The 21,831-nt window shown below is 51.6% G+C and overlaps 1 protein-coding gene across 1 annotated transcript; it reads left to right on the plus strand.

Moving 5' to 3' along the window:
• SYNDIG1L (synapse differentiation inducing 1 like) lies at positions 1 to 16,820 on the plus strand. The gene is made up of 4 exons (XM_066322058.1): positions 1 to 101; positions 11,555 to 12,016; positions 13,254 to 13,391; positions 15,020 to 16,820. The coding sequence occupies exons 2-4, from the start codon at positions 11,588 to 11,590 to the stop codon at positions 15,176 to 15,178; spliced, it is 726 nt and encodes a 241-aa protein (XP_066178155.1). The 5' UTR covers positions 1 to 101; positions 11,555 to 11,587; the 3' UTR covers positions 15,179 to 16,820.
• The last annotated feature ends 5,011 nt before the right edge of the window (positions 16,821 to 21,831 follow it).

Consider the following 21,831-nt stretch of genomic DNA (forward strand, 5'->3'; position numbering starts at 1 on the left):
GCCGCGCCGGGGCCGCCGAGCCGCCGTCATGCCAGCCGCCGCCTCTCCGCTCCCGCCGCCGCTGCTCCGGCTTGGCGGCTGAGCCCTTCCTCGGCACCCAGGTAAGGACCCGCGGACGGCTCTCGGGTGGGGGCACCGCCGCTGGGACCCGGGATATCGGCGTTCCCGGGGGGTCCGGGAGCTCGTCCCCAGGCTGCTCCAGTGGGATGCAGCGCGTCCCCAGGGAAAGGCAGCCTCGAGCCGAGATGGAGCTGGCGCCGGGGGAGGGTGGGGGGGTCGGAAAAAAACGCTGGGGGATGGAAAGGTGAAAGGGTACAACCCGGAGAAACCAGGACAATTTACCTCGTCAGAGGCTCTGGGGTGGCCAAAATGTAAGGATTTCAACCAAAGTTTTGGAGGCCAGATATGTCGGAGCAATTGCAGTGAAACCTTGCACCCAGCCTGCCTTCGGGACTCCCTACCCGGGTGGCAGCTCAGCCGCCGGCTGAAGTTTGGGGGGTGGTTTTCCATCTTCTGAGAAGCCCCAGCAGCCGGCGGGAGCCACGCCACTGCCGGCCATCCCCGGGGTGCAGCTGGGCAGGGGAACAGTCCGGGGATCTCGGTAGATACAGCTATTGTCCGTGCCGTGACTTGTGCCGACGACACAACTTCCCTGAGCAGCACCATCTCTGTACAGCCCTGAGGATGACCTCCCATTTTGTGTCTGGGGGAAAAAGCCACTCGTTCAGGAGTTTCAATGGGAAGCACTTTCCTACCCTACCCAGTGCCTGTTTATAATTCCTTCTCCGAAGCTGCTACGGGTTTCACAAAAGCCATGCTGCTCTCGCAACCCCATTTTACTGGGCTCCTTCTTTTGCTTCTGAAAAAGATAAATTCCCCATTCATTTAGCTTGGATCTGCCACCAGTAAAAAAAACCTTTTTCCCAGGAGGAAGGTAGCACTATATAAATACCAGGGAAAACCAGAGAAGTGAGGTTTGAGCCTGCCTGCCACGCACAGGGAAAAAAAATAGCTTTGGTCTCTGAGGGATAGTTGCTGGTTACTTTGTAGATTGTCAAGAGGAGAAATTACCCAAGCCAAAATGCAATGACTGCATTTCTCTGGCAAAAGTTTCTTGTGTCATAAAAACAGCTGGCAGAGCTAAAGCTTTGGGGAGCTGAATCCACTTCACTTCTTCTCCCTGAGCCACCGTCAGAGGCAGGTAATAAACACCGTTATTAAAGAATGAGTAATTTGCTGCAGCACGGTGAATTTATACAGCAGATCCCTGCTTTTGCATGGAACCCAACTCCTTCCTGCCCTCAGCCCAGCCTGCAGACATCACCATCACTTGCAGAGAAGTGACCAAGTGCTCAGAAAAAAAAATTGGCTATTAAAATCTCCATCTACCACCTACGAGCTCCCTGGAGCAAGCCCCGAAAGGGCCAATCCTGCCCAGCCCAGGAGCTTATGGCAGAGTATTCTGTGGGCCCTTGGCGTGGGCACTGCAGGTCATTTTGGTTTGTGTGCCCCCTTCACAGCCACTCTGCTTGTGTTGGGATGTACTCACATCTTTTCAGGATGATCTTTGACTTCACTAGATAGTCCAAAGCTCTGCCCTTTTGGCCCCTCTTTTTCTACCTAGTTTTTTTAATTCTGGACTTGAGCCTGAGACGGGCAGGTACCACTGCAGGAGCTGAAACTCCATTACTGCTTTCAGGATGGTAATTTCAAGCAAAGTCTTCGACAAAATTTCTCTATTTGTAGAGTTGGAGATGGGCAAATGAATGACTTGACTTTTCTGAGTGAAGGGCCAAGGCACACTATTAGAGAGGAAAAAAGAAATCCATTACAGGTTTCCTCCAAATTGTCCTTGTGTTGCTATTTCTCTGTCAAGTGAAAAAGGCAGCAAACCAAACACTTTGCTCAGCCTGAAAGGAAAGGCTACAATGAGCCCCAGTGTTTCTTGAGTGCATCACTTCAACCAGCTTCCTTTTGGAGTAGAACACTTCAGGTATATTTTGAAAACCAGAGCTGGTTGCAGAATTTGTCCCCAAGCTATATGTCTGGAAGCTCAACAGCTGGTATGAAAAATTGGCCCAAGGTAGATCAGAGATTTGATGCCATGTGTGAGAGCCACACTGGTGCTGCTCCTGGGCTGGCCAGAGGTTTCTCTGCAGATGCTTCCCGCTCTCCATGACTTCCATGGTGGCAGGGAAGGACAGGAGGGTGATGCTGAGGCTTGTACCCAGTAGGAACATACTGGGAGGGAAACACCATGAGCAGAATGTCCTTGCTCAGCCCACATAGGACCAACAGTGCAGCTCACCCTGTGCACAGCTGCCACTCTCAACACACTATGACTCTGTATGGGTGCGAGAAGCAAGCTGAATCCTGTCCCAGGGGAATGGTGTAATGGGCTGGGAAGAGAAATGTGCCAGGAAGAAATGGAAAGTATTCATACAGCAAATGAAGGAGCAGTCCAGAGGATGCCTCAGCAAAGCGACTTGGCACGATAATGGGAAAGAAAATGGGGTATTGTTTTGTAACAGCTGTTTCCATACTATATGGAAGAAAATTTAGCACTATCCTCTGCTTCATCCTGGGGTCTGACACTGTGGGATAGACAAGGGTTGTGGATACCAGGGGGCAGCTGCTGTCTTTCCTCTCATTATGTTCCTGATGATAGAATAAACCAGTGTGAACTGCCCCTCCTCAAACTCAGAGGGCATATCTCCACTTGAGAATTCATTGGCAATACGGAAGAGACTGTCAACATCTGGTTTGGATTGCACTTTTTGACCCAAACAATCATTTTAACACCTTGAAGTTTGCCTCTGCAGATGTTTTCCAGATGGGAAGACAGCAATCCACTTATTTGCTGGACCAGGAAATCATCTTACTGCTGATAAATATACACTGATTTTGGAAACTTAGGGTTTGGAAAAGTAAGCTAGAAAAGTGTCATCTCCGCAACTTAAGTTCATTTGTAAAGAGAGAGCAGATCATTGGCAGATGAATTAAACACCTGAACTACAGAGGAGCCTTGTGAAACCCCAGGAGAATCAGGACATAGTAAGCAAGGTGGTAAATAGCCCTGAGCCAAAGGCAGGGAGACATGGATAAAGTAAACAGGGCAGTGGGGAAAGGAGGGCGCTGCATGCACTAGCCTTCAGGGTACTAATGAATCATTTGAGTATGGATATGTTCTGAACAGAGACAAATGAGCAGTCCTTAACAGACGCTTTACATTGCCAGCTTCAGTTGATAAGGGGGGGGATTTTCAGGGAGATGTGAGGATGGAGTTAGGTGCTGTAGCTAAGCTGCTCTATCAGCAAGCCACAGCTGTGAAGGGGAAGACATCTTTCTGTGCCCCCAACAACTGCTGCCATCCTGAGTACTATATCTCTGTCCCCATTTTTTGGTCTCAGATGGTGCAAGTCTCTCACCTGGAAGAAAGCCAGGTCCCATCTGCCTGACCACTTCTGTGCCGGGTGCCAAGGAGATAATTCCTGGGATGCAGACCTGCACAAGGTCCCAGACTGAGCTGCAGGGCCACAGGGAGCACAGCTGGTCCTGGAGGGGAGCATGAGGCACAGGTCTGCTCCAGCACAGGGTATTGATGCTCTCAGAGTGGTCTCTGGGGAGGATGGGGTGCAGGGTCCCATGGTAACAGCAGCCATGAATGGCCTGTGGGACTTCATGAGCAGGAGAAGAGCCTTGAAGTAAAGATGATGGGACTGGAGAAAAGGGTATGGGTAAAAGTCCCTGCTTGGAGAAGAACATGGAGCCATTTAGGATAACCACTGTGTTCAGTTCAATACTGGGTATAAATAGTGACAGAGAAAACCTGATGTGAAATTGAGGACTGTAGTCATTAGCAGAGGAAAATCAGCCATGAGCAAAATTACAATCTGCCAGCAAGAGCTTCTGTGCATCTTGCAGCAGCAGAGAGAATGTCTTGATAGTAAACACATCTTGAGGGACCTCTGTGAGCCGTCCAGTGGGATACTTGTCCCCGTGGGCACTCTGAGCAAGGAGCCTGATCTCGGGTGAGCGATTGGGCTGCCTCTGTCCTGGAAGCATTGGAGCCCAGGTGTCAGTGAGTTTGGCTCTCAGTGGCCTTGCATACATGGATGTTTCTAAGTGGGTTTTCTACTTCGAGGGCAGGGTTTTCTTCTCCAGAGAGCAGTCTTAGGGTAGTTCCTTAGGGTGGTCCTGAGCTGAGGAAGAGAAGGTTGAAGCCCAGACCCAGTCTGAGCTCATGTTTCTCCGGGACAGTGGTTTAGATGCTGTAGCAGGCATGGGAATTAGTCTCCCTTGACCCTGGACTGGCATTTTTTGGCTCAGATGAGAAGTGAGAGCCCAAAAGCTTCCAAAGCTGTCTTCACTGGCTGATGCCTCAAAGGGCTGGAGATGCCAACAGCCCCAGCAGGGACCACACCTGGGAGTCACTGCCCTGACCTCCACTGCCTCCCAGCAACCCTGTTGGGTCTCCATACAGGAAAGTGAAGAAGCCTCTGGTGAGAGCAATCCATCTGCTTTGTTTGGCGTCTTGTGCCCCTTTAAAGCCCCTCACAGAGCCTTATTGTTGAGTGTGCTGCAGGGCTGCTGGTTGTTTGGGTGCAAACCCTCCAGGAGTGCTCTGAGGCTGAAAGAACTGTCCCAGAGTGGCTGTTGGAACCTTCAGAACTTGCTCATCTCTCATCCTGTCCTGGTCCACTTCCCTGGCCCAGTGCTGGCAGCCAGGTCACCCACTCTGCTCTGCCTTCAGCTGGGCATCCCGAGGCCACTCTGCTGCCCTCCAGCTCCGGGCCAGCCACAGGAGCAGCCCCCCTACACTGCCCTCTCTCCTCCCGGATCCCACAGACACAGGACATCCTGACAAAACTTCCGACAGCCACCTTATTTACTTGTTTGCATCTCCTGCTTAAAAAAAAGGGATGCTGAAGAGTCCAAACCTGCTAATTATACACCTAGCCACCCACACCACCATGTGCTTCATTTCCATCACCGTCCGTGCTTTTTTTCTTCCCGTATCTCCAGCTCGGTGAGCCTTTCCCGTATCTCTCGTGCCTGAGGGACACGGCGAGGTGCATCCCGGCGAGCTCGGTGAGCTCAGACCCCGGGCCGAGTGCTCACACTACACGAGCCGACACCAACCATGGGGTGTTGGGGCGCCGTAGCAGCCCCCAGCAATTCACACACAGCCACCGGGCCCGGCTTTGGCCCGGCCCCGCAACGCTGAGGGTCGGGAGCGGTCGGGCCCCGCGGCCGGGGCTGTGCGGGGCTGTACAGGGCTGTACGGGCTGTACGGGCTGTGCGGGTTATATGGGCTGTACAGGGCTGTGTTGGGGGCTGTACGGGGCTGTGCTGGCTGTGTGGGTTATATGGGCTGTGCGGGGCTGTACGGGGCTGTGCGGGGCTGTACGGGGCTGTACAGGGCTGTGCAGGGCTGTACGGGCTGTGCGGGTTATATGGGCTGTACGGGTTATATGGGCTGTTCGGGCTGTATAGGGCTGTACAGGGCTGTTCGGGCTGTTCGGGCTGTTCGGGCTGTTCGGGCTGTTCGGGCTGTGCGGGCTGTTCGGGCTGTACCGGGCTGTTCGGGCTGTGCGGGCTGTTCGGGCTGTGCGGGCTGTGCGGGTTATATGGGCTGTACAGGGCTGTTCGGGCTGTTCGGGCTGTGCGGGCTGTGCGGGCGCTGCGCGGCGCGGCGGGGACACCTGGCGGCCGCCTGGCGAGCGCCGGGCGCGGCCGAGGCGGGGACACGGCAGCCGCGGAGAGCCCGCCCGTGTGCAGCCCGTGTGCAGGCGCTGCCGGTGTCCCGGGGATGCCTGCGTGGAGACGATGGAGTTTCCACTGCTCCCCTGGTGATGTGATGCGCACGGGCAGTGTGTCCAGATTACTGGCACCGGAGCTGGGAGGGGCGGGAGCCTCAGCCCTGTAGAGCCCCTGGAAAGGCTTCTCCAAAACCAGCCCGGCTCTTCCCTGCCAGCCCCAGGGTAGATTTGCTGCTTCCTACCATTAGGAGCAACACCTTAGTTCTGAGCACACTTGGGTCAGAAAATTGCCGCAGAGAAACATTTTTATCAGAGACAATAAAGACCCAATTTCCACCTGGAAATTGCCCAATTGGACTTGTGATCCTTGAAAAGCAGCCCATTGCATCCCAATTCTCAGAGCAATTTAATCTCTGTTGGAGCCAGGGGCCCTTTGGTACTGGCTTTCCACCTGTCAGGAGATCAGAACAACCATTTTATTCACTCCTTTCCAGCTCTATCAAACCAGCAGCATCAAAGGTGTGAATCAGGTTCTCTACATCACAAATGCCTCAGCTGTCCTCCCTCTAATCCAAGTGGACAGGCTTTGTGTCACCTTCTTCCTTCCCTCCTGGTTCTCACCAACTCTTTCCCCTCCAGCAGCTTCATAGTCCTTTTCTTATCCATGTCAGTGGCCAGGGTCCAGCTCTCTCTCTGGCTCAGATGTCACTTTGCTTCCCCATGCTTCTTGCCCACCATTTCCCTTCCTACTGCTGTCCCTACCGTGCTCTTTTGTTTCTCTGGGTACCATCTCTGCCAGCCCCATTGAGGCCATCGTGTCTCACCACCTTTCCCTCCTGCCCCACACTGAGACCCGCCTCCCCAACATCACCCCTCTGACCTTTCCAGCCCCCAGGCCACCTCATCTGATGCTCGTGCCACAGCAACCTTTCCCAAGACCCGTGAAGGCTTTGTTACATCCCAGGGATAAACAGCCCCTCGATCTGCACGCTGGTGCTGTGCCCCAGACAGAAGCAGTGGTGTCAGATGAGCACCCATGGGAGGGCTTCAGTGATGGCTGGAGCAAAACTGCTTTCTGCAATCATGTCTGTGGGGCTGATGAAAGCACTTCCTTCTCCCCTTGAGCTGTGGTTCACCCTGCAGGGCTCAGGGCTGAGAAATGCCAGGTATCCGTGCTGCTGCACGGGCTTCTATGGCTGAGAGAGGGTTTGGTCTGCCAGACACATTGTCCATGAGCTTTCACAGCCCTTCCTTCACCCCCCTCTCCAAAATGACAACTGCCCAGGCGATTCTGTGCCTTTGCTTCTCAACAGCCTTTGTGAGATGGTTTTCTCTTGGACAGAATCACAAGCTTGGATGCCCAGAGGCAGTGTGTCCTGACTGGACCTGGGCCTCTGCATAAAAGATCCAAAGCACCTCCTGAGAGCTTCTAGGAAGGTCTGGGGTCAGGGACAAGTGCTCGACAAATCTGTGCTTTCCTCTTTCATCAGAAGTGGGTCCACATGTGTCCTGGGGCTATGGAAGCTGTACATTGCCGTGGTGCTGCTTAACATCAGCTGGATCAGGAGCAGGCATTCACACTGTCCCCTGCTGTCAGATCAGCCAGGACATGGCAGTGCAGCAAGACACCAGTACCTGAGAGCACCGACCTCTCCTGGCTCTGTCCTGAAGGGGAAAACCTTCAGCCAGGGTGGGCTAACCTTCTCACTCTGGAGTCTGGGGACATGCACCACAGCCACAACCTGCTAATGAGCCCGGGAAGCAAGGCAGAGTGTTTGCTTGACAGGGCAATTAAACGATGATTGATTCCTGGAACAGCTACTTAATTCGTCATTAACTGGCTTATCATAGCCGGCATCTGTGCCAAGGGTCCCTCTGAGAACTGCCTCAGGGGATGTGGTGTGGAGGTGAGATCTGTGAAATACAAAGCTAAATTTGCTACCTCTTTATTTTCATGCCTTATTTTGGCTCATTTTACCCAGTACTTGCCTTAAGAAGCTGAGAGCACAACAACACAGCTGTGCATTTCCCACTCTGCTGGGGACTGCTGCAGCCGGGCTGGGGAGTGTGGGGGCCAGCTGGTTCCAGGAGCAGCCGTGCACAGGGGGAGGCAGTTCGGTAGGGAGCCAGCAGCTGTCAGGCAGCAGCAGAGCTGCAGCAATGGTTCAGCTCAGCTAAGGCACCGCAGTCTGCCTCCTTCAGGTGTGCCCAAGATGTGCATGTGTGCTTGTATGTGCACGTCCTCCCTGTGCACACAGCGGCACGGCTGTGTGTGTGCTTCCTCCCCATGCATCTAGCAGCATCTCACCACCATTACCTGCTGCCAGTGCAGCCCAGACTAGCCCCATGGGGCTGATGGATATGCACACCATCCAGTCTTGCTGGAATCAGGACAGAAAATGGCCACTCTTTGACGATTTTGTCTCTTTCTGCTTTCTTGCCTTCATCTTCTGACTTCATTCCTCTTTCCCCAGCCTTGGTTATTAACAGGCTTTCTTTATCATCAGGCTTATTTCATTACTAGGCTTTCTTTTTTAAGTCCCTGAGTGGCTAAATTCCCTGTAGGATTCAGATAACCTAAATGGGGTTTGGGGACAAGTGCAGGGCTGGTTGACTCTCTCCTTCCTTGTCCATGTGCATGCAGGGCTGGTCCTCACCCTCTCTGCCATTCCCTCTCTAATGTCACCTCTTGATGATGGCTTGATGGCCCTTGTCTCCACCTGCAAACCCGGACCATTCAGTACACGGTCTCTGTGTGATGTGCTGATCTTGGTGACTGAGGCATGGGAAGCATCTCTAATCCCTGTAGTTCTGGGACTCTTTCACATCTTCACCGTTATTGGAGAGGAAGGTTTCAGCCTGGCTGCTTTCCAGCAGGGCTGAGCACACTGCTGTAAGCATGTTGTGACACTCACTGTCCCCTCCCCACTGCTGACAAATGCCAGGACTGGGCATGAAGGCTGCAGTTGGTGGCTCCTTGGCTTATTTATCAGAAGCACTGTGAGATTTTCTTCTGCAATTTTCCCCTTGTCCCTACAGTATCCCACTGAGAGCATCTGTCCCGACTCCCAAGAGTGGAAGGCTGCAAGGGAAAAAGACTTTAGTACAGGTTAATCTTCTATAATTCCAGAGGGTATGGGACTAGCACAGGCTAAATCCTTCTAGCTGCAACCCTGCCCTATCCATGCTTTGTGCAGGAACTCTAAGATCCTGGCCCTGCTCTAAGGACAGCTCCAGGACAATTTGAGGGACCAGACAGGTTTGAGCACATCCCACTTCCCTGGGATGAAGCCTCAGCCCTGCCCAGGCCACATTCACAGACTCCCCCATACCACAGGAGTTTTTTCCAGTGATTCTTTTGCTACCCACACTGTTACTCTTCCAAGTCATGTTCACTCTTGGATGTTTGCTGTCTGCAAGCCCTCGCTGCCTCTTCCCCACAGCCCAGGTCAGTGAGACATCTCCCAGCAGCCCTTCAGGCATCCTTTGGGACTCAACAGAGTCCGTGTTCAGCAGCAGTCCAGCTGCACAGATGAGCTCATCCCACACCGGTTCCCTGGCACCTCCCAAACTGCCTTTTAGGTTTCCAATTCCTCCCAGCTCCTTTCCCTTCTTTCCCCCTCCCACGCTCTGTTTCCCAGTGCTTGCTGCTGGGAATGTGTGGCTTTTCTGGGCAGCTCTGCTCCTTCTCCAACCTGTTGCTGAGGATCCAAAGTGAGAAGCACAGCAACTTCCACACAGAGAGCACCTGCTGCCCAGTGGCCAGCAGCCTGCCCGCAGCCTGTCTGCTGGTGTTTCCCAGCACATTTGGAACTGACTCCCTTCAGCAGTTCTCAGCAAGATCCCATTCCTTCCTACCCCAGCTTGCTGCCAGAATCATTTCCTGAGATAAGGTGTGGATGCTGTACTAAAACAAATTTTCTCTCGCTAGCACTGGGCTCCTGCTTTGGCTCCTGCTCTCAAATGACACTTTGGTGACTGGTCTTTCCTTAGTGCTTTGTTAAAAATTAAGTTATTTTATTAGCTATCTAATTTGCATGTTAATGTAAGCAAAGAAGAGGATTGTGGTTTCCTGAAAACTGGGATGTAGCTTTGAGCTTCTCTGTGCCTGTACAGAAAATAAAACCATCTTTGCTACAAATATGCATCTCCCTTAAATATTTTGAAAATACTTAATGGCCATCTGCTGCACGAGCCATTACTGGCTTTATAAGTAGAGGTGGGAGACTGTGGAAGGCCGGGAATGGTTTTGGGAAGGGAGAAGTGAAGGGCATTCACCAAAATGCACAGTGTTTTAGCAGCACGAGAGGGCTTTTGAATAGTTCCATTTTCCTGAGCAGATTTCCAAAATGTGATGACCATTGCCCAAACAAAGCCAATGGACAGGTCCATTTAAAACCATGCACAGCTCCCAAACCCACATGATGTGGTAGAGTTTGGTCAAGAAAATGGGACCACTTGGGTTTTTCACTCTCTAAAGTCTTCAGTTTCTCTATTTATAATTTCCTTCTTGAGATTTAAAGCCAAGGTGAAGTGCTTTTTATCAGAAAACCTAATGCACCTCAGGGATTCCTACAGCTGGAGGAAGTGTGACCCTGCTACACAGCATCCTGCAGAGGAGTCAGTGATGGAGATCTCTAAGGAGGATAGGAACATTTGAGGTTGCAAGGCAATAAGGTGGCATGGTCTGGGAGCTGGGAAGATGCTAAAGAGACTGTAAAACCTGGGGCTCAGGTAGTGAAGAGGGCAAAGTAATTGTTTTTCTCTCCTGAGAATCCTAATATTTCACGGTACTTTTTCTTTGTTCCAAGGTGGGTTGGGAAGCCAAATGCTCCTCTGAAGGAAAGGGGTGGAAATAGTTCATCTGAGAAAATTTCATGGGGAAAAATAAAATGAGAGCAGTAGAAGGTTTTAGCACTCTGAAATGGAGGAAGGGAGAGGGAGGTGAATTTCCCCGAGGAAGAAACCCATGTTGACATTTGTAGCTGAGGATCTCATTTGGACTCAGCAGTTTCTGAAGCTGGTGGCCCAGAGCCAAGGTTGTCTGGCTGCTGCTATACCCAGGGGTGGAGCTGGTTTAAACAGCACTTTTATGTGATGGATCATTTACTTAAAATGTCACCATTTCAAAATGGACTAAACCCCATGGAGTTTTTTCTTTAATCTCCACATCTTCCTGTTCCTCCTCACAGCTGGCTGAGCACCCAAGACTCCCACCCCAGCCTAAACACCACCTCCATGTCCCCAGAGCACACCCCTGGCTTCCCTTGGTGGCTCACTGCACTTGCCCCAGCCCCAGCTGAGCCTTGGATGAATCCTAGAGAACATCCTGTGCCCTGAAAGCCAGTTATGTGTATATGTAATGTCCAGAGGGATACAATTCCCCATGGGAAGTCAGGGAGGGCTCCTTGAGTGAATGTCAGTCTCTTATCTACTTCTGTGCTGCCAGCCTTTGTCACAGCACACATTATGAAAAGATGCTGTAGCTCCTTTCCTGTCAGGCTGCACATGGCCAACTTAAGATGCATTATAGATATAGCAAGTCCTCACGTTAATCCAGCCTGAATCAGACAACCTTACTGCAGGGCTGCCTCCTTATCTTGCTGGCACCTGGGGAGATAGCAGTCAAAACTGTGCAGAGCTGGGGAGGGGTCTGGTTTTCTCCAGTCTTGCCAAATTTTCCTGTTCCCGCTAGCCTCCTTACATTGGCTGTGCATGGGTGAGAGGTTTCTCTGCTCCCCCACCTCGCTGAAATAACAGCCTGCTCCCTCCCACCCCCTCTGCTCCTGCAGGATCTCCCCACCACCAGCAGCGCTGCCGGCAGCATGGAAAGCGTGCGTGAGCTCCAAAACCCTCTCTTGGCCAAATCCAATGGCCACCTTCGCAGCAGCTATTCTTACCACCAGCATCACAGCCAGGACTACCCCAGTCACCGCTGCCAAGGGAAACTGTATTCCTACATATTCCAAAACACTGGTGGTGCCAGGACTCACCAGCTGCTGGATGCCAGTTCCCTGCAGCTGGCTGTTGAAGCTTTGTATGGCCCCAGTTTCATCCTTGTGAAGGATGAGACTGCTCTCAAGGCCAAGGACAGCAAGATGGAAAGCTGCGAGACCACTTTTACAGAAAGCAAAGAGTCTCCATCTGAAGCTCCTGAAGGGCATGAGGCACAAGGGTCCTGCTTGGTAGAGAGTGACATCCGCATCCAAACTGTTTCCTACGAGGTGGAGGAAGAGGAGCTCCAGGAGTATGAGGTGAGCTTGGACAGGTGGGATAGCACTAAACTCCTGTGGTCATTCTTTCTGAACATTGGCTCAAATTCTTGATAATTTATTCTCCCTTCTTTAGCCAGAACTCCCCCCCCCCACCCCGATCCTTCCATCTCCTGCCTCACCAGCCTCCCTGTTCACCCACTATTTCTTCTTTCTCCTTATCATTTCTGCTCCCTTTTCCTCACTGCTAACCTCAGAAGGAGGTCAGCTTCCCTAAGAGCAGCCTGCTGCTGGGAGCAAAAGGGAGGTGGGTCTCTGTGGGACCCTTGGGAAATTGGAATGCTTTGACAAGGACAGCCTGCAACTGCTGTGGCACTCGAGCTAAAGAGAAACAGAAATTCTTGCATAACATCAGAATTCACATGCAGCAGTGATGGCAGCAGCTGAGAGAAAACTTTATATATATAAAGACAGGATGAATCCTGCACAGGAAGAATGAGAGCTGACAAAGCAGGCTGATTGCTGTGCTGGGCCACACTATGGTTTGAGCCGTGGTGCCAAAGCTGGAAAACATCCTCCAGGATCTTGAGAGCTGGGAGAGGGTCCCAGAGCTCACTGGAGCTGGTGCCTGATGAACCAGCATGGCTCTGCTTGTTTTGGTGTTGGTGATGTAGCCTAATCAGATGGCAGCAGGGATGTCCCCACCTCTGTGTCCCTTCCCCACCAAGACACTTGCAGGGTAGTCTGAGGCTGGCCCAGTGGTGCCCAGAGGCCAGAGGGCTCACCACAGCCACTGAGCAGTGACTCACTAAGGGGACAGGGCATGCTGCCCCTGCAATGTAGGCTCCACTTTAAATGCTTTCCCTCACTTCCTAAATTAGTCTAGCAGGAATATTGATCTCCTAGGCTCTAATGGGGATAAGTCACTTTGTTTAAGTTTGTTTAAGCTGACAAACAGTCGGTTCTGCCAAAGCTGAAGATATTTCAGTTTAAGACTTTCTCTAATGCAGGGAAATCCCAGACCCCCAGCATTTGCTCTGGCAGGGAGCCGAAAATCCATTTCACTCTTGAATTTGCTGAGCTACGTTGTTCCTCATCAAACCATGCTGAAGAGTCTAAAATATTTTTGAAATTTACTCCTTGAATTTGCCAGTGGGAATTGCATGAGAATATGTGACAGGATCAGGAGAGAGTGGGAGCTGGGAGGCGAGGTGCTGAGATGCAGCCTGCAGAGTGGCATGGGGACGTGGGCATGTGCTGATTCCATCTGGTTTTGCAGAGCGACTCCTCCAGTGACAGCGAAAGCGAGGATCATTTCCTGATGCTTCCCCCCCGGGACCACTTGGGCTTGGCCCTTTTCTCCATGCTGTGTTGCTTCTGGCCCCTGGGGATTGCTGCCTTCTACTTCTCCCAAGGGGTAAGGAATCTCTTTGCTTGCCTGCATGTGCCAAGTGCTAAAGCAAGGCCCTGAAAACCACAGCAGCCCAAGGAGGTGACCAACACCTTTGTGAACCTAAGGCTCATCTCTGTGCCATGGCCATAACTCTGAAGGTTGAGACAAAGGGTGCTCCTGGATGTCTCCACAGTTGTGAGGTTGGAACCCCTCCAGTTCTGGTGTGGGTTACTGGAAGTCAGTGCTGTACGCTTATCTTTGCTTTTTCTTTGGGTATTCTGGCTGTTATTTCTCTTGGCTCCTTGCCCAGCTTCTCACCCTCCAGCCAGGTTCCAGGAAAATGGCATTTTCCCACCCGTCCTCCCACTCTCCAGTAATGAGAAGTTCTACACCATTACCCAGACTGAGGCAGCTCATCCCACAGGAACCAGGCTGCTCTGGAGGCTGGACACAAAGGGGAGCTTGGTGTCCATATCACACTACAGCTCCTCTCTTGCACTTGTTTCTGATGCACATTGGATAACCTGTGGGAGCCAATGCCAGGCTGGCAGAGGCTGCAGAGGAAATGGCCCTCAGGCTGCTGCAGCTCAGAGGAGTTGCTGCATCCTTAAGGGCTTAGCCCAGGGTCTGGCTCACTTAACATCGCTGTTGACCCAGAATAATTCATGCAGAGCCAGGGGATTTACTCCACATTTGCATAGATGCTGCTGTACCAAGAATAGTTGGGGGGAGGCATTAAGAAGTTAAATCAAGAGGATAGGAACAGAAGTGGAAAAATATATTACATGAGTGCCTGGCACAGAGCTGGTGAGAGGCAGGGGAAGCATTAATTGATTAGGACCCAAAGGAGCAGCTGATTTCACATTTTTCCATGTAGTACAAAATAGCACAGTGCACTCTCCACATGATGATGTAGGTGGGGCAGTTTATATCTAGCTCCATGTTCTATAATTACCCCCTTTGTTCACCCACTGAGGCAAGGACTATATCTTTGCTTGGTGTCTTTGCACATTGAGTGCATTGATGCTCACCTGGCAACTTGAACTCAAGTAGTAGGTAATAACTAGAGCAGCTTGGAATATACCCTGAGCACACATAGAAGCTGGAAGTTGCCATCCTTCTCCAGAGAGATGGGGATCTGTCTCCACAGCTGGTTTCATCAGCCCTTCAACAGCAAATAGGCTTCAGCTGAAAATCCCCATGCAGGAAAAATCAGGTGGCAGCACACACAGCTGGACCAACAGACCACGCCATCAAGAGTCAGCTCCCTGAGCCTAGGCAGTTCTTTTTACATCCCTATATAGGGTGCACTGGTATCTGGTCAGTACCACACTGCCATCACTCCACGCACAGAGGTCTTATGAGGGTCCAGCCACCCACTCACAGCTCTGGCTTTGTGCCCAAGTGGGTGCTTTCAGACAAACAGTTGAAGCCCATGCTTCCCTTGGAGGCAAAATCCACAGGGAAACGTGTGTGAGTGGCACTGCTGTTCTGAGCCCTCCCAGACTGACAGACACCTTGCTGTCTGTTCCCAGCCTCCACGGGCTGCAGTGGCCAAACAAAAACCACTGGCTCAGAAATGAAACAACTGCTTGCTGCTTGAAGGCCAGGTTGGTACAGCTGTGAGCAACAAGTATTTCTTCTCCTTTCAGACCAGCAAGGCTGTCTCCAAAGGAGATTTTCATCTGGCCAGCTCAGCCTCCCGCCGAGCTCTCTTCCTCGCCGCGCTCTCCATAACCATCGGCACGGGAGTGTACATCGGGGTGGTGGTAGCACTGATTGCTTATCTCTCCAAAGGGGGCCACGTGTAGCTGCCACCTGCGTGTCACTGCCATCCCTGGCTGCTGACCCTTCTGGGATTGAGCTTTCCTGCGGAGCACAGAGCACCAGTGCCTGCAAGGGCTGCTTGCACAGCAGGACCCCAGCATGGATGTCCTGTGCAGGTTTCTTCCTCTTTCAGACAAACAGTAGACCCCTGTTCTCCCTGAGGCTGTGGCGTGTGACCATCAAGCAACAGGGAACTGAGCAACCAGCCTGGCTGCTGGGACAAGGAGGAGCACATTTGCCTGGTGGAAGATGTGCAGGAGAGAAGCCACATGCTGCTGATGGGCTGGTGCAACCACCCCGATCTGGGGCTACAGCTTCCCTTCTCAGCCCCACAGCTGGGAGATCTGTCACTTGCCCATGAAGGGTACACACAGGGAGAAGAGGGGATGTGGTGCCAGGGAATGACTGCTGCTTCTTCTGGGAGGCCAGAGTCCTGGTGGGGTCTCCAGACTCCTGTGATGGGGACGACATTCTCACTTCAGTGCCGTGGGTTGGCCTGATCCCTTCAGCTGCAATGAAATAGGAGGACAGAGCATGGACAAGACCAGGAGGCATGCTCTCTGCAGCCCTCTGCAGACAGACCCCTGGTCCACAGGAGAACATCCCAGTTGCTGGTTTATCCCAAATCAGAAACAAGGAGGAAGGCAGGCTGGTGGTTGCACACCATCTCTCCCATTGTTGGTGCAAGCTGGTAAAGACAGCAAGGTTTTCTCTGTGTTAATAGTGACTGCCATGATGATCCCAAGTCAGAGGCCTCATAAGGTTGTCATCCCAGAGTGCTGGACTCTCAAAAGATTTTTAATGGAAATCTCCACCTAAGAAGTGTCCTGGGAGGGGTGCCGGCCTGAAGGATTCCATTCCTTGTACTAGGTCAGGGCCCTGCACACAAAGAGGGATGGAAAGAAAAGGCTGACAAAACCTGCAGAATCTGGGGTGGGAGTGCTCTTTGTGAGGGGACAAGATCCAGACAAGGAAGAGACATGGAAGGAGCCTGAGACACAGGGTGACCTCAACACACTCCTTCCCATTCCTTGGAGAGAGGTATCTCCATCCATCCATCCATCCATCCATCCATCCATCCATCCATCCATCCATCCATCCATCCAAAAACCTCTAGTAACAAGGAAATACCAAGCATCCCTTCCTATACATCTTACTTTTGCTTATACGTATATTGTCATCAACACATTAAATGCTTCAGAGGTGGGTATGAAGGCAGTGGTTGCCCCAAAGGGCTGGTGTTAAGAAGCCATGTCTCACCCCCTACTCTCCAGCATCCACCTTTGACCATCCCTCCTCTCTCTGGCTCCCCTGTTGCCTCTTTTCCCCATGTGCAGGAGACTGCAGGCAGACTCTGGGCATCTCCCACCCCCTTCCCAGAGTTTCTGGGCAGGCTGCAGCCAGCTTTGCAAGAGATGCAGCATGTTCCTCCAGCTGGGTGCCATTCAAATGTACATTTCATCCTAAAGAAGCATGTTAATGTCTGCGATTGCCATTGTACTTGAGCCATAAAAGAGAGAAGTGCATCAGAGATCTGTACAGAGGCTGGTCTGAAAGTTCCCATTCTGTTTTTTAACATGGAAGAACTAATAAAAAAAGCAGGAGAAAAGACTCTGTTTATAATAACGTGGAGCTGGCTATCAAAGAGGTGAACTTCACAAGAGTGCCACACTCACTTAAACCTGGAGGTGTTTATGCTGTTCCTGAAGGAAGCTATAATCTAGCTGATGTCTGGGTATCTTGGAGGGAGATGTATTTCAGTGTAGATCACAGTGGGCAAATATCACTGAGAACAGGATGGTGGTGTAGGCTTTTTTTCCCTGTGTAGTTGGACAAGAATTAGGGGGGAGACCAGAGCATCTGTGTGTAGTAGAAGCCTAAAATCTGCTTGAAGAGGAGCAGAAGAACACAAAGATCAGGAGGAAATAAGCAGATTTTGCTTGTGATGGTGGAAATAGAGGCAGAACTTGCAGGGAAGGGCTGGCATGTCCAAAAGAGATGAGGTGGCTATAGAGAAGATTATTAAGGGGCAGATCACCTGGCACCTATGTGATGGTTTTCATTCCCCTCTCCTGCATGTGCTCAGCCTTCCTGGATGTTGTCCCTCCAAATAACCCAGCAAGAGCATTATTTCAGGAGAGGGGACATCTGTGGGTGCCTCTGCAGCAGGGATGACCAGCCCTACCATGCCCCAGCTCAGTGCTGTCCCAGCTAAAGCCCTCCTTATCTCTCCCCTTCAAGTACCCCAGAATCAGCAGGGGTTGGGGGCCCAGACAAAATTATTTGGGCAGCCAGACCACAATCTACAATAAGATGCAGCTTTTGCTTCTGAATGTGTAATTCTTCCAGCTGGTTCCCCCCAGGGGCTTCCAAGGGTGGAGGGTCCAGCAGTCTTCAGCCCATTTTCTCATGGGCATTTCATCCCTCTGAACCCCAAACTGCTTCTTTGTCTTTTTTTAATTGGAGATGCATGGGGAAGGAGCAGGCTAAAGGGCCAGCAGAATTAGAGTCTTTTCCACTAATAGTCTGAGTCTCTGATGAACTTGTCAAAGCAGGGGAGAAGGGGCTGTGCCAGAGCATCCCTAAGGGTGGCATTATGCAAATGGAGAAATTAGTTGAAACAGCCTGAAGGGAAACATGTGGAAATTGAAACCCGTGGAAGAGCATGATCACTGCTAAATAACTCATTAAAGACTCACAGCGTCCGCTGTAGCTGCCTAAGCAGAAGGGAATGAAGCAAAAAAGCAACAAGACACAGCAGTCAGGGAAGGTTCAAGCTTCAGAAATTTGATTGAGCTTTAAAAAAAAAAAGTTAACTAAACTCTACCAGTGGGTGTGGAAGAAGTGATTCTTCACCCCCTTCCTCCCGTCCTCCCAGAGAAGGGGTCCTTCTCCCAGCCAGGACCCTCAGCTCAACAGCAGAGCTCTGTAATGGTCCAGATCCCAGAGTGGATACTCAAAAATTTAGGAGGAAGGAGGAATACCCCAAAGTTCTGGCCTGGCAGCATGTCTAGGCCAGAAAGGAGAAGGAATGGAGGGAGCCTGGCAGGTCACTGCTGTGGGAGGTCAGGCAAAGGGCAGAAAGTGCAAAGATGGTCTTTGTCTGTGTAGAGAGGTGGTGATGAAGTGAGATCTCTGGTGGCTGATGAGGGAGGCTTTGGGGCTTCTCTGAGATGGGGGTGGAGGAGGGTCTGTAAAACAGTGATGTCCTATAACCACCACCTCCTGTCCTTCTCTGCATCCCAGAGCTTTCTAAAAAATAACTGCAAGTGGTACTGAAGAGTTCCGTGACACGGCAGAACAACTCCCTCTTCTCCATTCATGATCAGGACATCTGTTTGTAAGCAAGTTCCCCATCAGATGGCTGCAGGTGCCTGTCCCTGTGAACACAGATAGTGTCTGGCACCCTCAGCACAGGCACCTCACCCCTGGCCTCAGCAGACCTGTACCATTGCCCTCCTGCCCTGCTCCCCAAATGCCCATGCCCTGGCTCAGTTGCCCCACCAGCCTTCATCCTAAACCAGTGACACTGAGGCAGACACACACAGTCACCAGAAAGCCCTTTCCCTGTCCCTTTCCCCAAATCTGTGCACAAACAAAACACCCCTCTCTCATTTCACACGTTCTGTGGCCTTTGGCTCGCCAGAAGTGCCATGACCAGCTGTCCCAGAGGCCCTCCTTGCTGTCAGGACAAGGACTTGGGGACCAAGCCAGCCCCACTCCATGGACTGGTTGAACATCCCCTCCATTCCTCCCCTGCCTTGGAGGTGTTCCTTGCTCAGCCAGAAGCTCAGAGCAGCACTGTCTGAGGTGTATTGGGATTTGGGTTTTTTTTCACAGCAGCGGAAAACACATCATCCAGCCTGAGCTCCTTTTGTAACCTCCACAGCATCAAGGTGAGCACTTCCTTTGGGCCTTTCTCTTCAGAAGCTAAGGACAGGCTGGATGGAGCCTGTGCCAAGGGCTGGAGTTGCCTTTGAATCCTACCTCCTTTTGGGATGCAGCCAGGAAGAAAGCTGCTGAGGAAAAAAGCACCAGCACTTCAGCACAGATCTGAGCGATCAATACAACTGAGCTGTCGCCTGCTCTGCTGCTACTGCTCACCCCTCAGCAAGTGCTGTGCCAAAACAGCCTCACTGGCTACAAAGAGGAGCTGGGAAGTGGTGATGGGGGAAGCTGGCATGGGGCCCTGCTGGATCTCACTCCTCTTCCCACAGGGATGAGGTGAGAGAACGGCAAAGGGGAAAGAAACTGGTGTGGTTTGTGGGGGACTCAGAAACCCTGTGGGATGCTGTCCCCAGCCAATGGGATTCACTAAGACACTGGTCCTCCCACACATCCCCAGACAACCTGCCCTTCTTTGGGGTCAGCCCCAGGGTGGGTGATGGGCAAACTACCAGAGCATGATATGGGGTGTCCTTCCTGCTGCACTCCCAGCACCCTCACTCCCTGGGAGGAAAAAGCCCCTTGCAGAGGCAAAGCCACCCTCTGCTCCTCTCACCAGCACCCATCAGTGGGGTGGGATTGCAACCATGCTGGTGGAGCAAAACTGCCTTTATTTCAGAACCCATGTTTCATCTGGAGGATGGTGAGAAAAGAGACACGGGGAAATAAAAGCAGAGTGAGTCCTTTGGCTCACTTAATAGCATAGTGAATGTTCTCCCTTCACAGTAACCCAGTAAGGAAATAGCTAATTATCTGAGACAGGGCAAAATTTATTTCTAAAAAAAAAATAAAATAAAATAATAATAATAAAAAAAAACACCCCCAAAAAATCCCCCCCATAAAACCTATAAAAATCACGCAGCAGTGCATCTCTTCACCTAGTTTATCTTTTCCTCTTTGCTCCCCAAAAACAACCTACCTGCAGTCGAGAGAGCATGAGGAGGCACAGCCTGTGGCAATGTCATCTCTCCTGGGGCTGGTGGGAGAGGATTTTTACAGAGGGAAGCCAATTAAGAGCTATCACTCAGGCAGGCATCAGCTGCTAGGAGCTTCATTACCTCTCCTCTCACCACACATGCAGGCACCAGCTCACTCTTCCAGACTCTGGCAGCCACACGTGCCAGAACACACACACTGCTGGGGTCAGTGTCCCCATGGGGCAAGAGGACAAGTGGTGTCAAGAGGGGACAGAGCCCTAGGTGAGGACACCTTGCTGAGGACAAAGGCATATGCTGTTTCCGTGGTCACTGGTGAGTGACAGGGCTTGCTGTGATGCCTCTGGAGGGCTTAGTTAATGAGGGTGACACACGGGAGTGTTGGCACACTCTCCACTGCTCATCTATCCCTTGTGGTGCCAAGGGACTGTACCCAATACAGCCCTCTCTCCACTGTTCCACTCTGAGTCCTGGGGGTGTCCAGGCACAGGGACATTTGGGGACCACTGCTGCAGGTGTGCTGCTCCTCTGAGCTGCACTGGTTTTGCTCTAGTTGATGTCTGGGCTGGATCTCAGAAGCAAGGAAGGCCTTTACAGATGGACCACAAATGTCCTTTAGTAGGTGTATCTTGAAGATGCAATTAAAATATTCTCACTGATGGTACTTCAGAAGCTTTGGAGACCCAAGACTAACAGGTGTCAGAAGCACCCAACTTAGGAGTTCCTAGGCCAGACAGGGCCTGTGTCTCCCCACCCAAAATCAGCAGGATCTCCCCTCAGGCCAAGCTCCCCTGAGCAGAGAGGCTGGTGCTGCCCCTCCAGCTACGCCAGAGAGTGGGATGGGATGGGGGCAGCAGTGGAAGAACCTCTCTTCTCCCTTCCCCACTCCTGCTTATTTCTGCTCAGGAGCTGGGAGCTTTTCTGGCTGCAGGGCTGCTCTTAAATTGCTCCCATCCTCTGAAGGCTTCCCAGCAGAAATGCCCCCAGCCTGCAATAGCCCCCTGTACTTTTGGAGACACAATGCTTAATCAGTTTTTAATCCTTTCAGTATTTGCCGACTCCATCTTTAAATAAATCTTGTCGCCTAATCAATGTCAGGCAGGATCAATCCCAGTTTCTCACAGAAGTCAGAGTGCAGACAGAGTGCTGCCTTCAGGCACAGAGAGCTGAGGGACAGCCCAAAGGGCAAGGGGTCCTTCCTGCCCAGACTCACACAGTTACAGGAGAGCCATGAAGACATAACTTTGTTCTCAAGCACCTGGGTTCGGCAGGAGTGTGTGTCCATCCTGCTACAGCTCTCCTACCTTTCCCAGCACTACAGTTACTAAAGTGATGGAAAAGGGACGAGGAGATCAGTAAAGGAAGATGACAGGGGAGGAGAAATGAAATGCAAATGTAAGTGCAGTATCTGCTGAAATGGTATATCAAAGTCTAGGCATAGGCACCAAACTCTTGACAGTCTTAGGCTAGAAAAAAGGGAGTTTGCTTCCTAAAGTGCTTTCATACTTGGCTACCTCCTCCAAAACTGCATTATTTTCCAGATGTTGACTGTGCTAAAATAGCCTTACACATCAGCTTACTTGTTTTCTAGAAGAGGAAAGAACTGCATCTGGAACTTGGCCAAACTGCTGGGATGGAACCACACCGAGAGTGGTCAGGTGGTGGCCGGTCCAAGAAAGCCAGGACAGGTATGAATGGACTGTTGATATTTTAGAAGGTCAATTGGACTGGAGGGCACAACACTTAAGGATCTATAT

This window comes from Sylvia atricapilla, chromosome 6, assembly GCF_009819655.1.
Source record: "Sylvia atricapilla isolate bSylAtr1 chromosome 6, bSylAtr1.pri, whole genome shotgun sequence".
Taxonomy (NCBI): domain Eukaryota; kingdom Metazoa; phylum Chordata; class Aves; order Passeriformes; family Sylviidae; genus Sylvia; species Sylvia atricapilla.

What these genes read in the sequence shown, in the direction of transcription:
- SYNDIG1L (XM_066322058.1), top strand. Translation starts at nt 11,588, where the DNA reads ATGGAAAGCGTGCGTGAGCTCCAAAACCCTCTCTTGGCCAAATCCAAT. An exon ending in AGGAGCTCCAGGAGTATGAG is followed by an intron (nt 12,017 to 13,253) that starts GTGAGCTTGGAC and finishes CTGGTTTTGCAG; the next exon opens with AGCGACTCCTCCAGTGACAG. An exon ending in CCTTCTACTTCTCCCAAGGG is followed by an intron (nt 13,392 to 15,019) that starts GTAAGGAATCTC and finishes TTCTCCTTTCAG; the next exon opens with ACCAGCAAGGCTGTCTCCAA.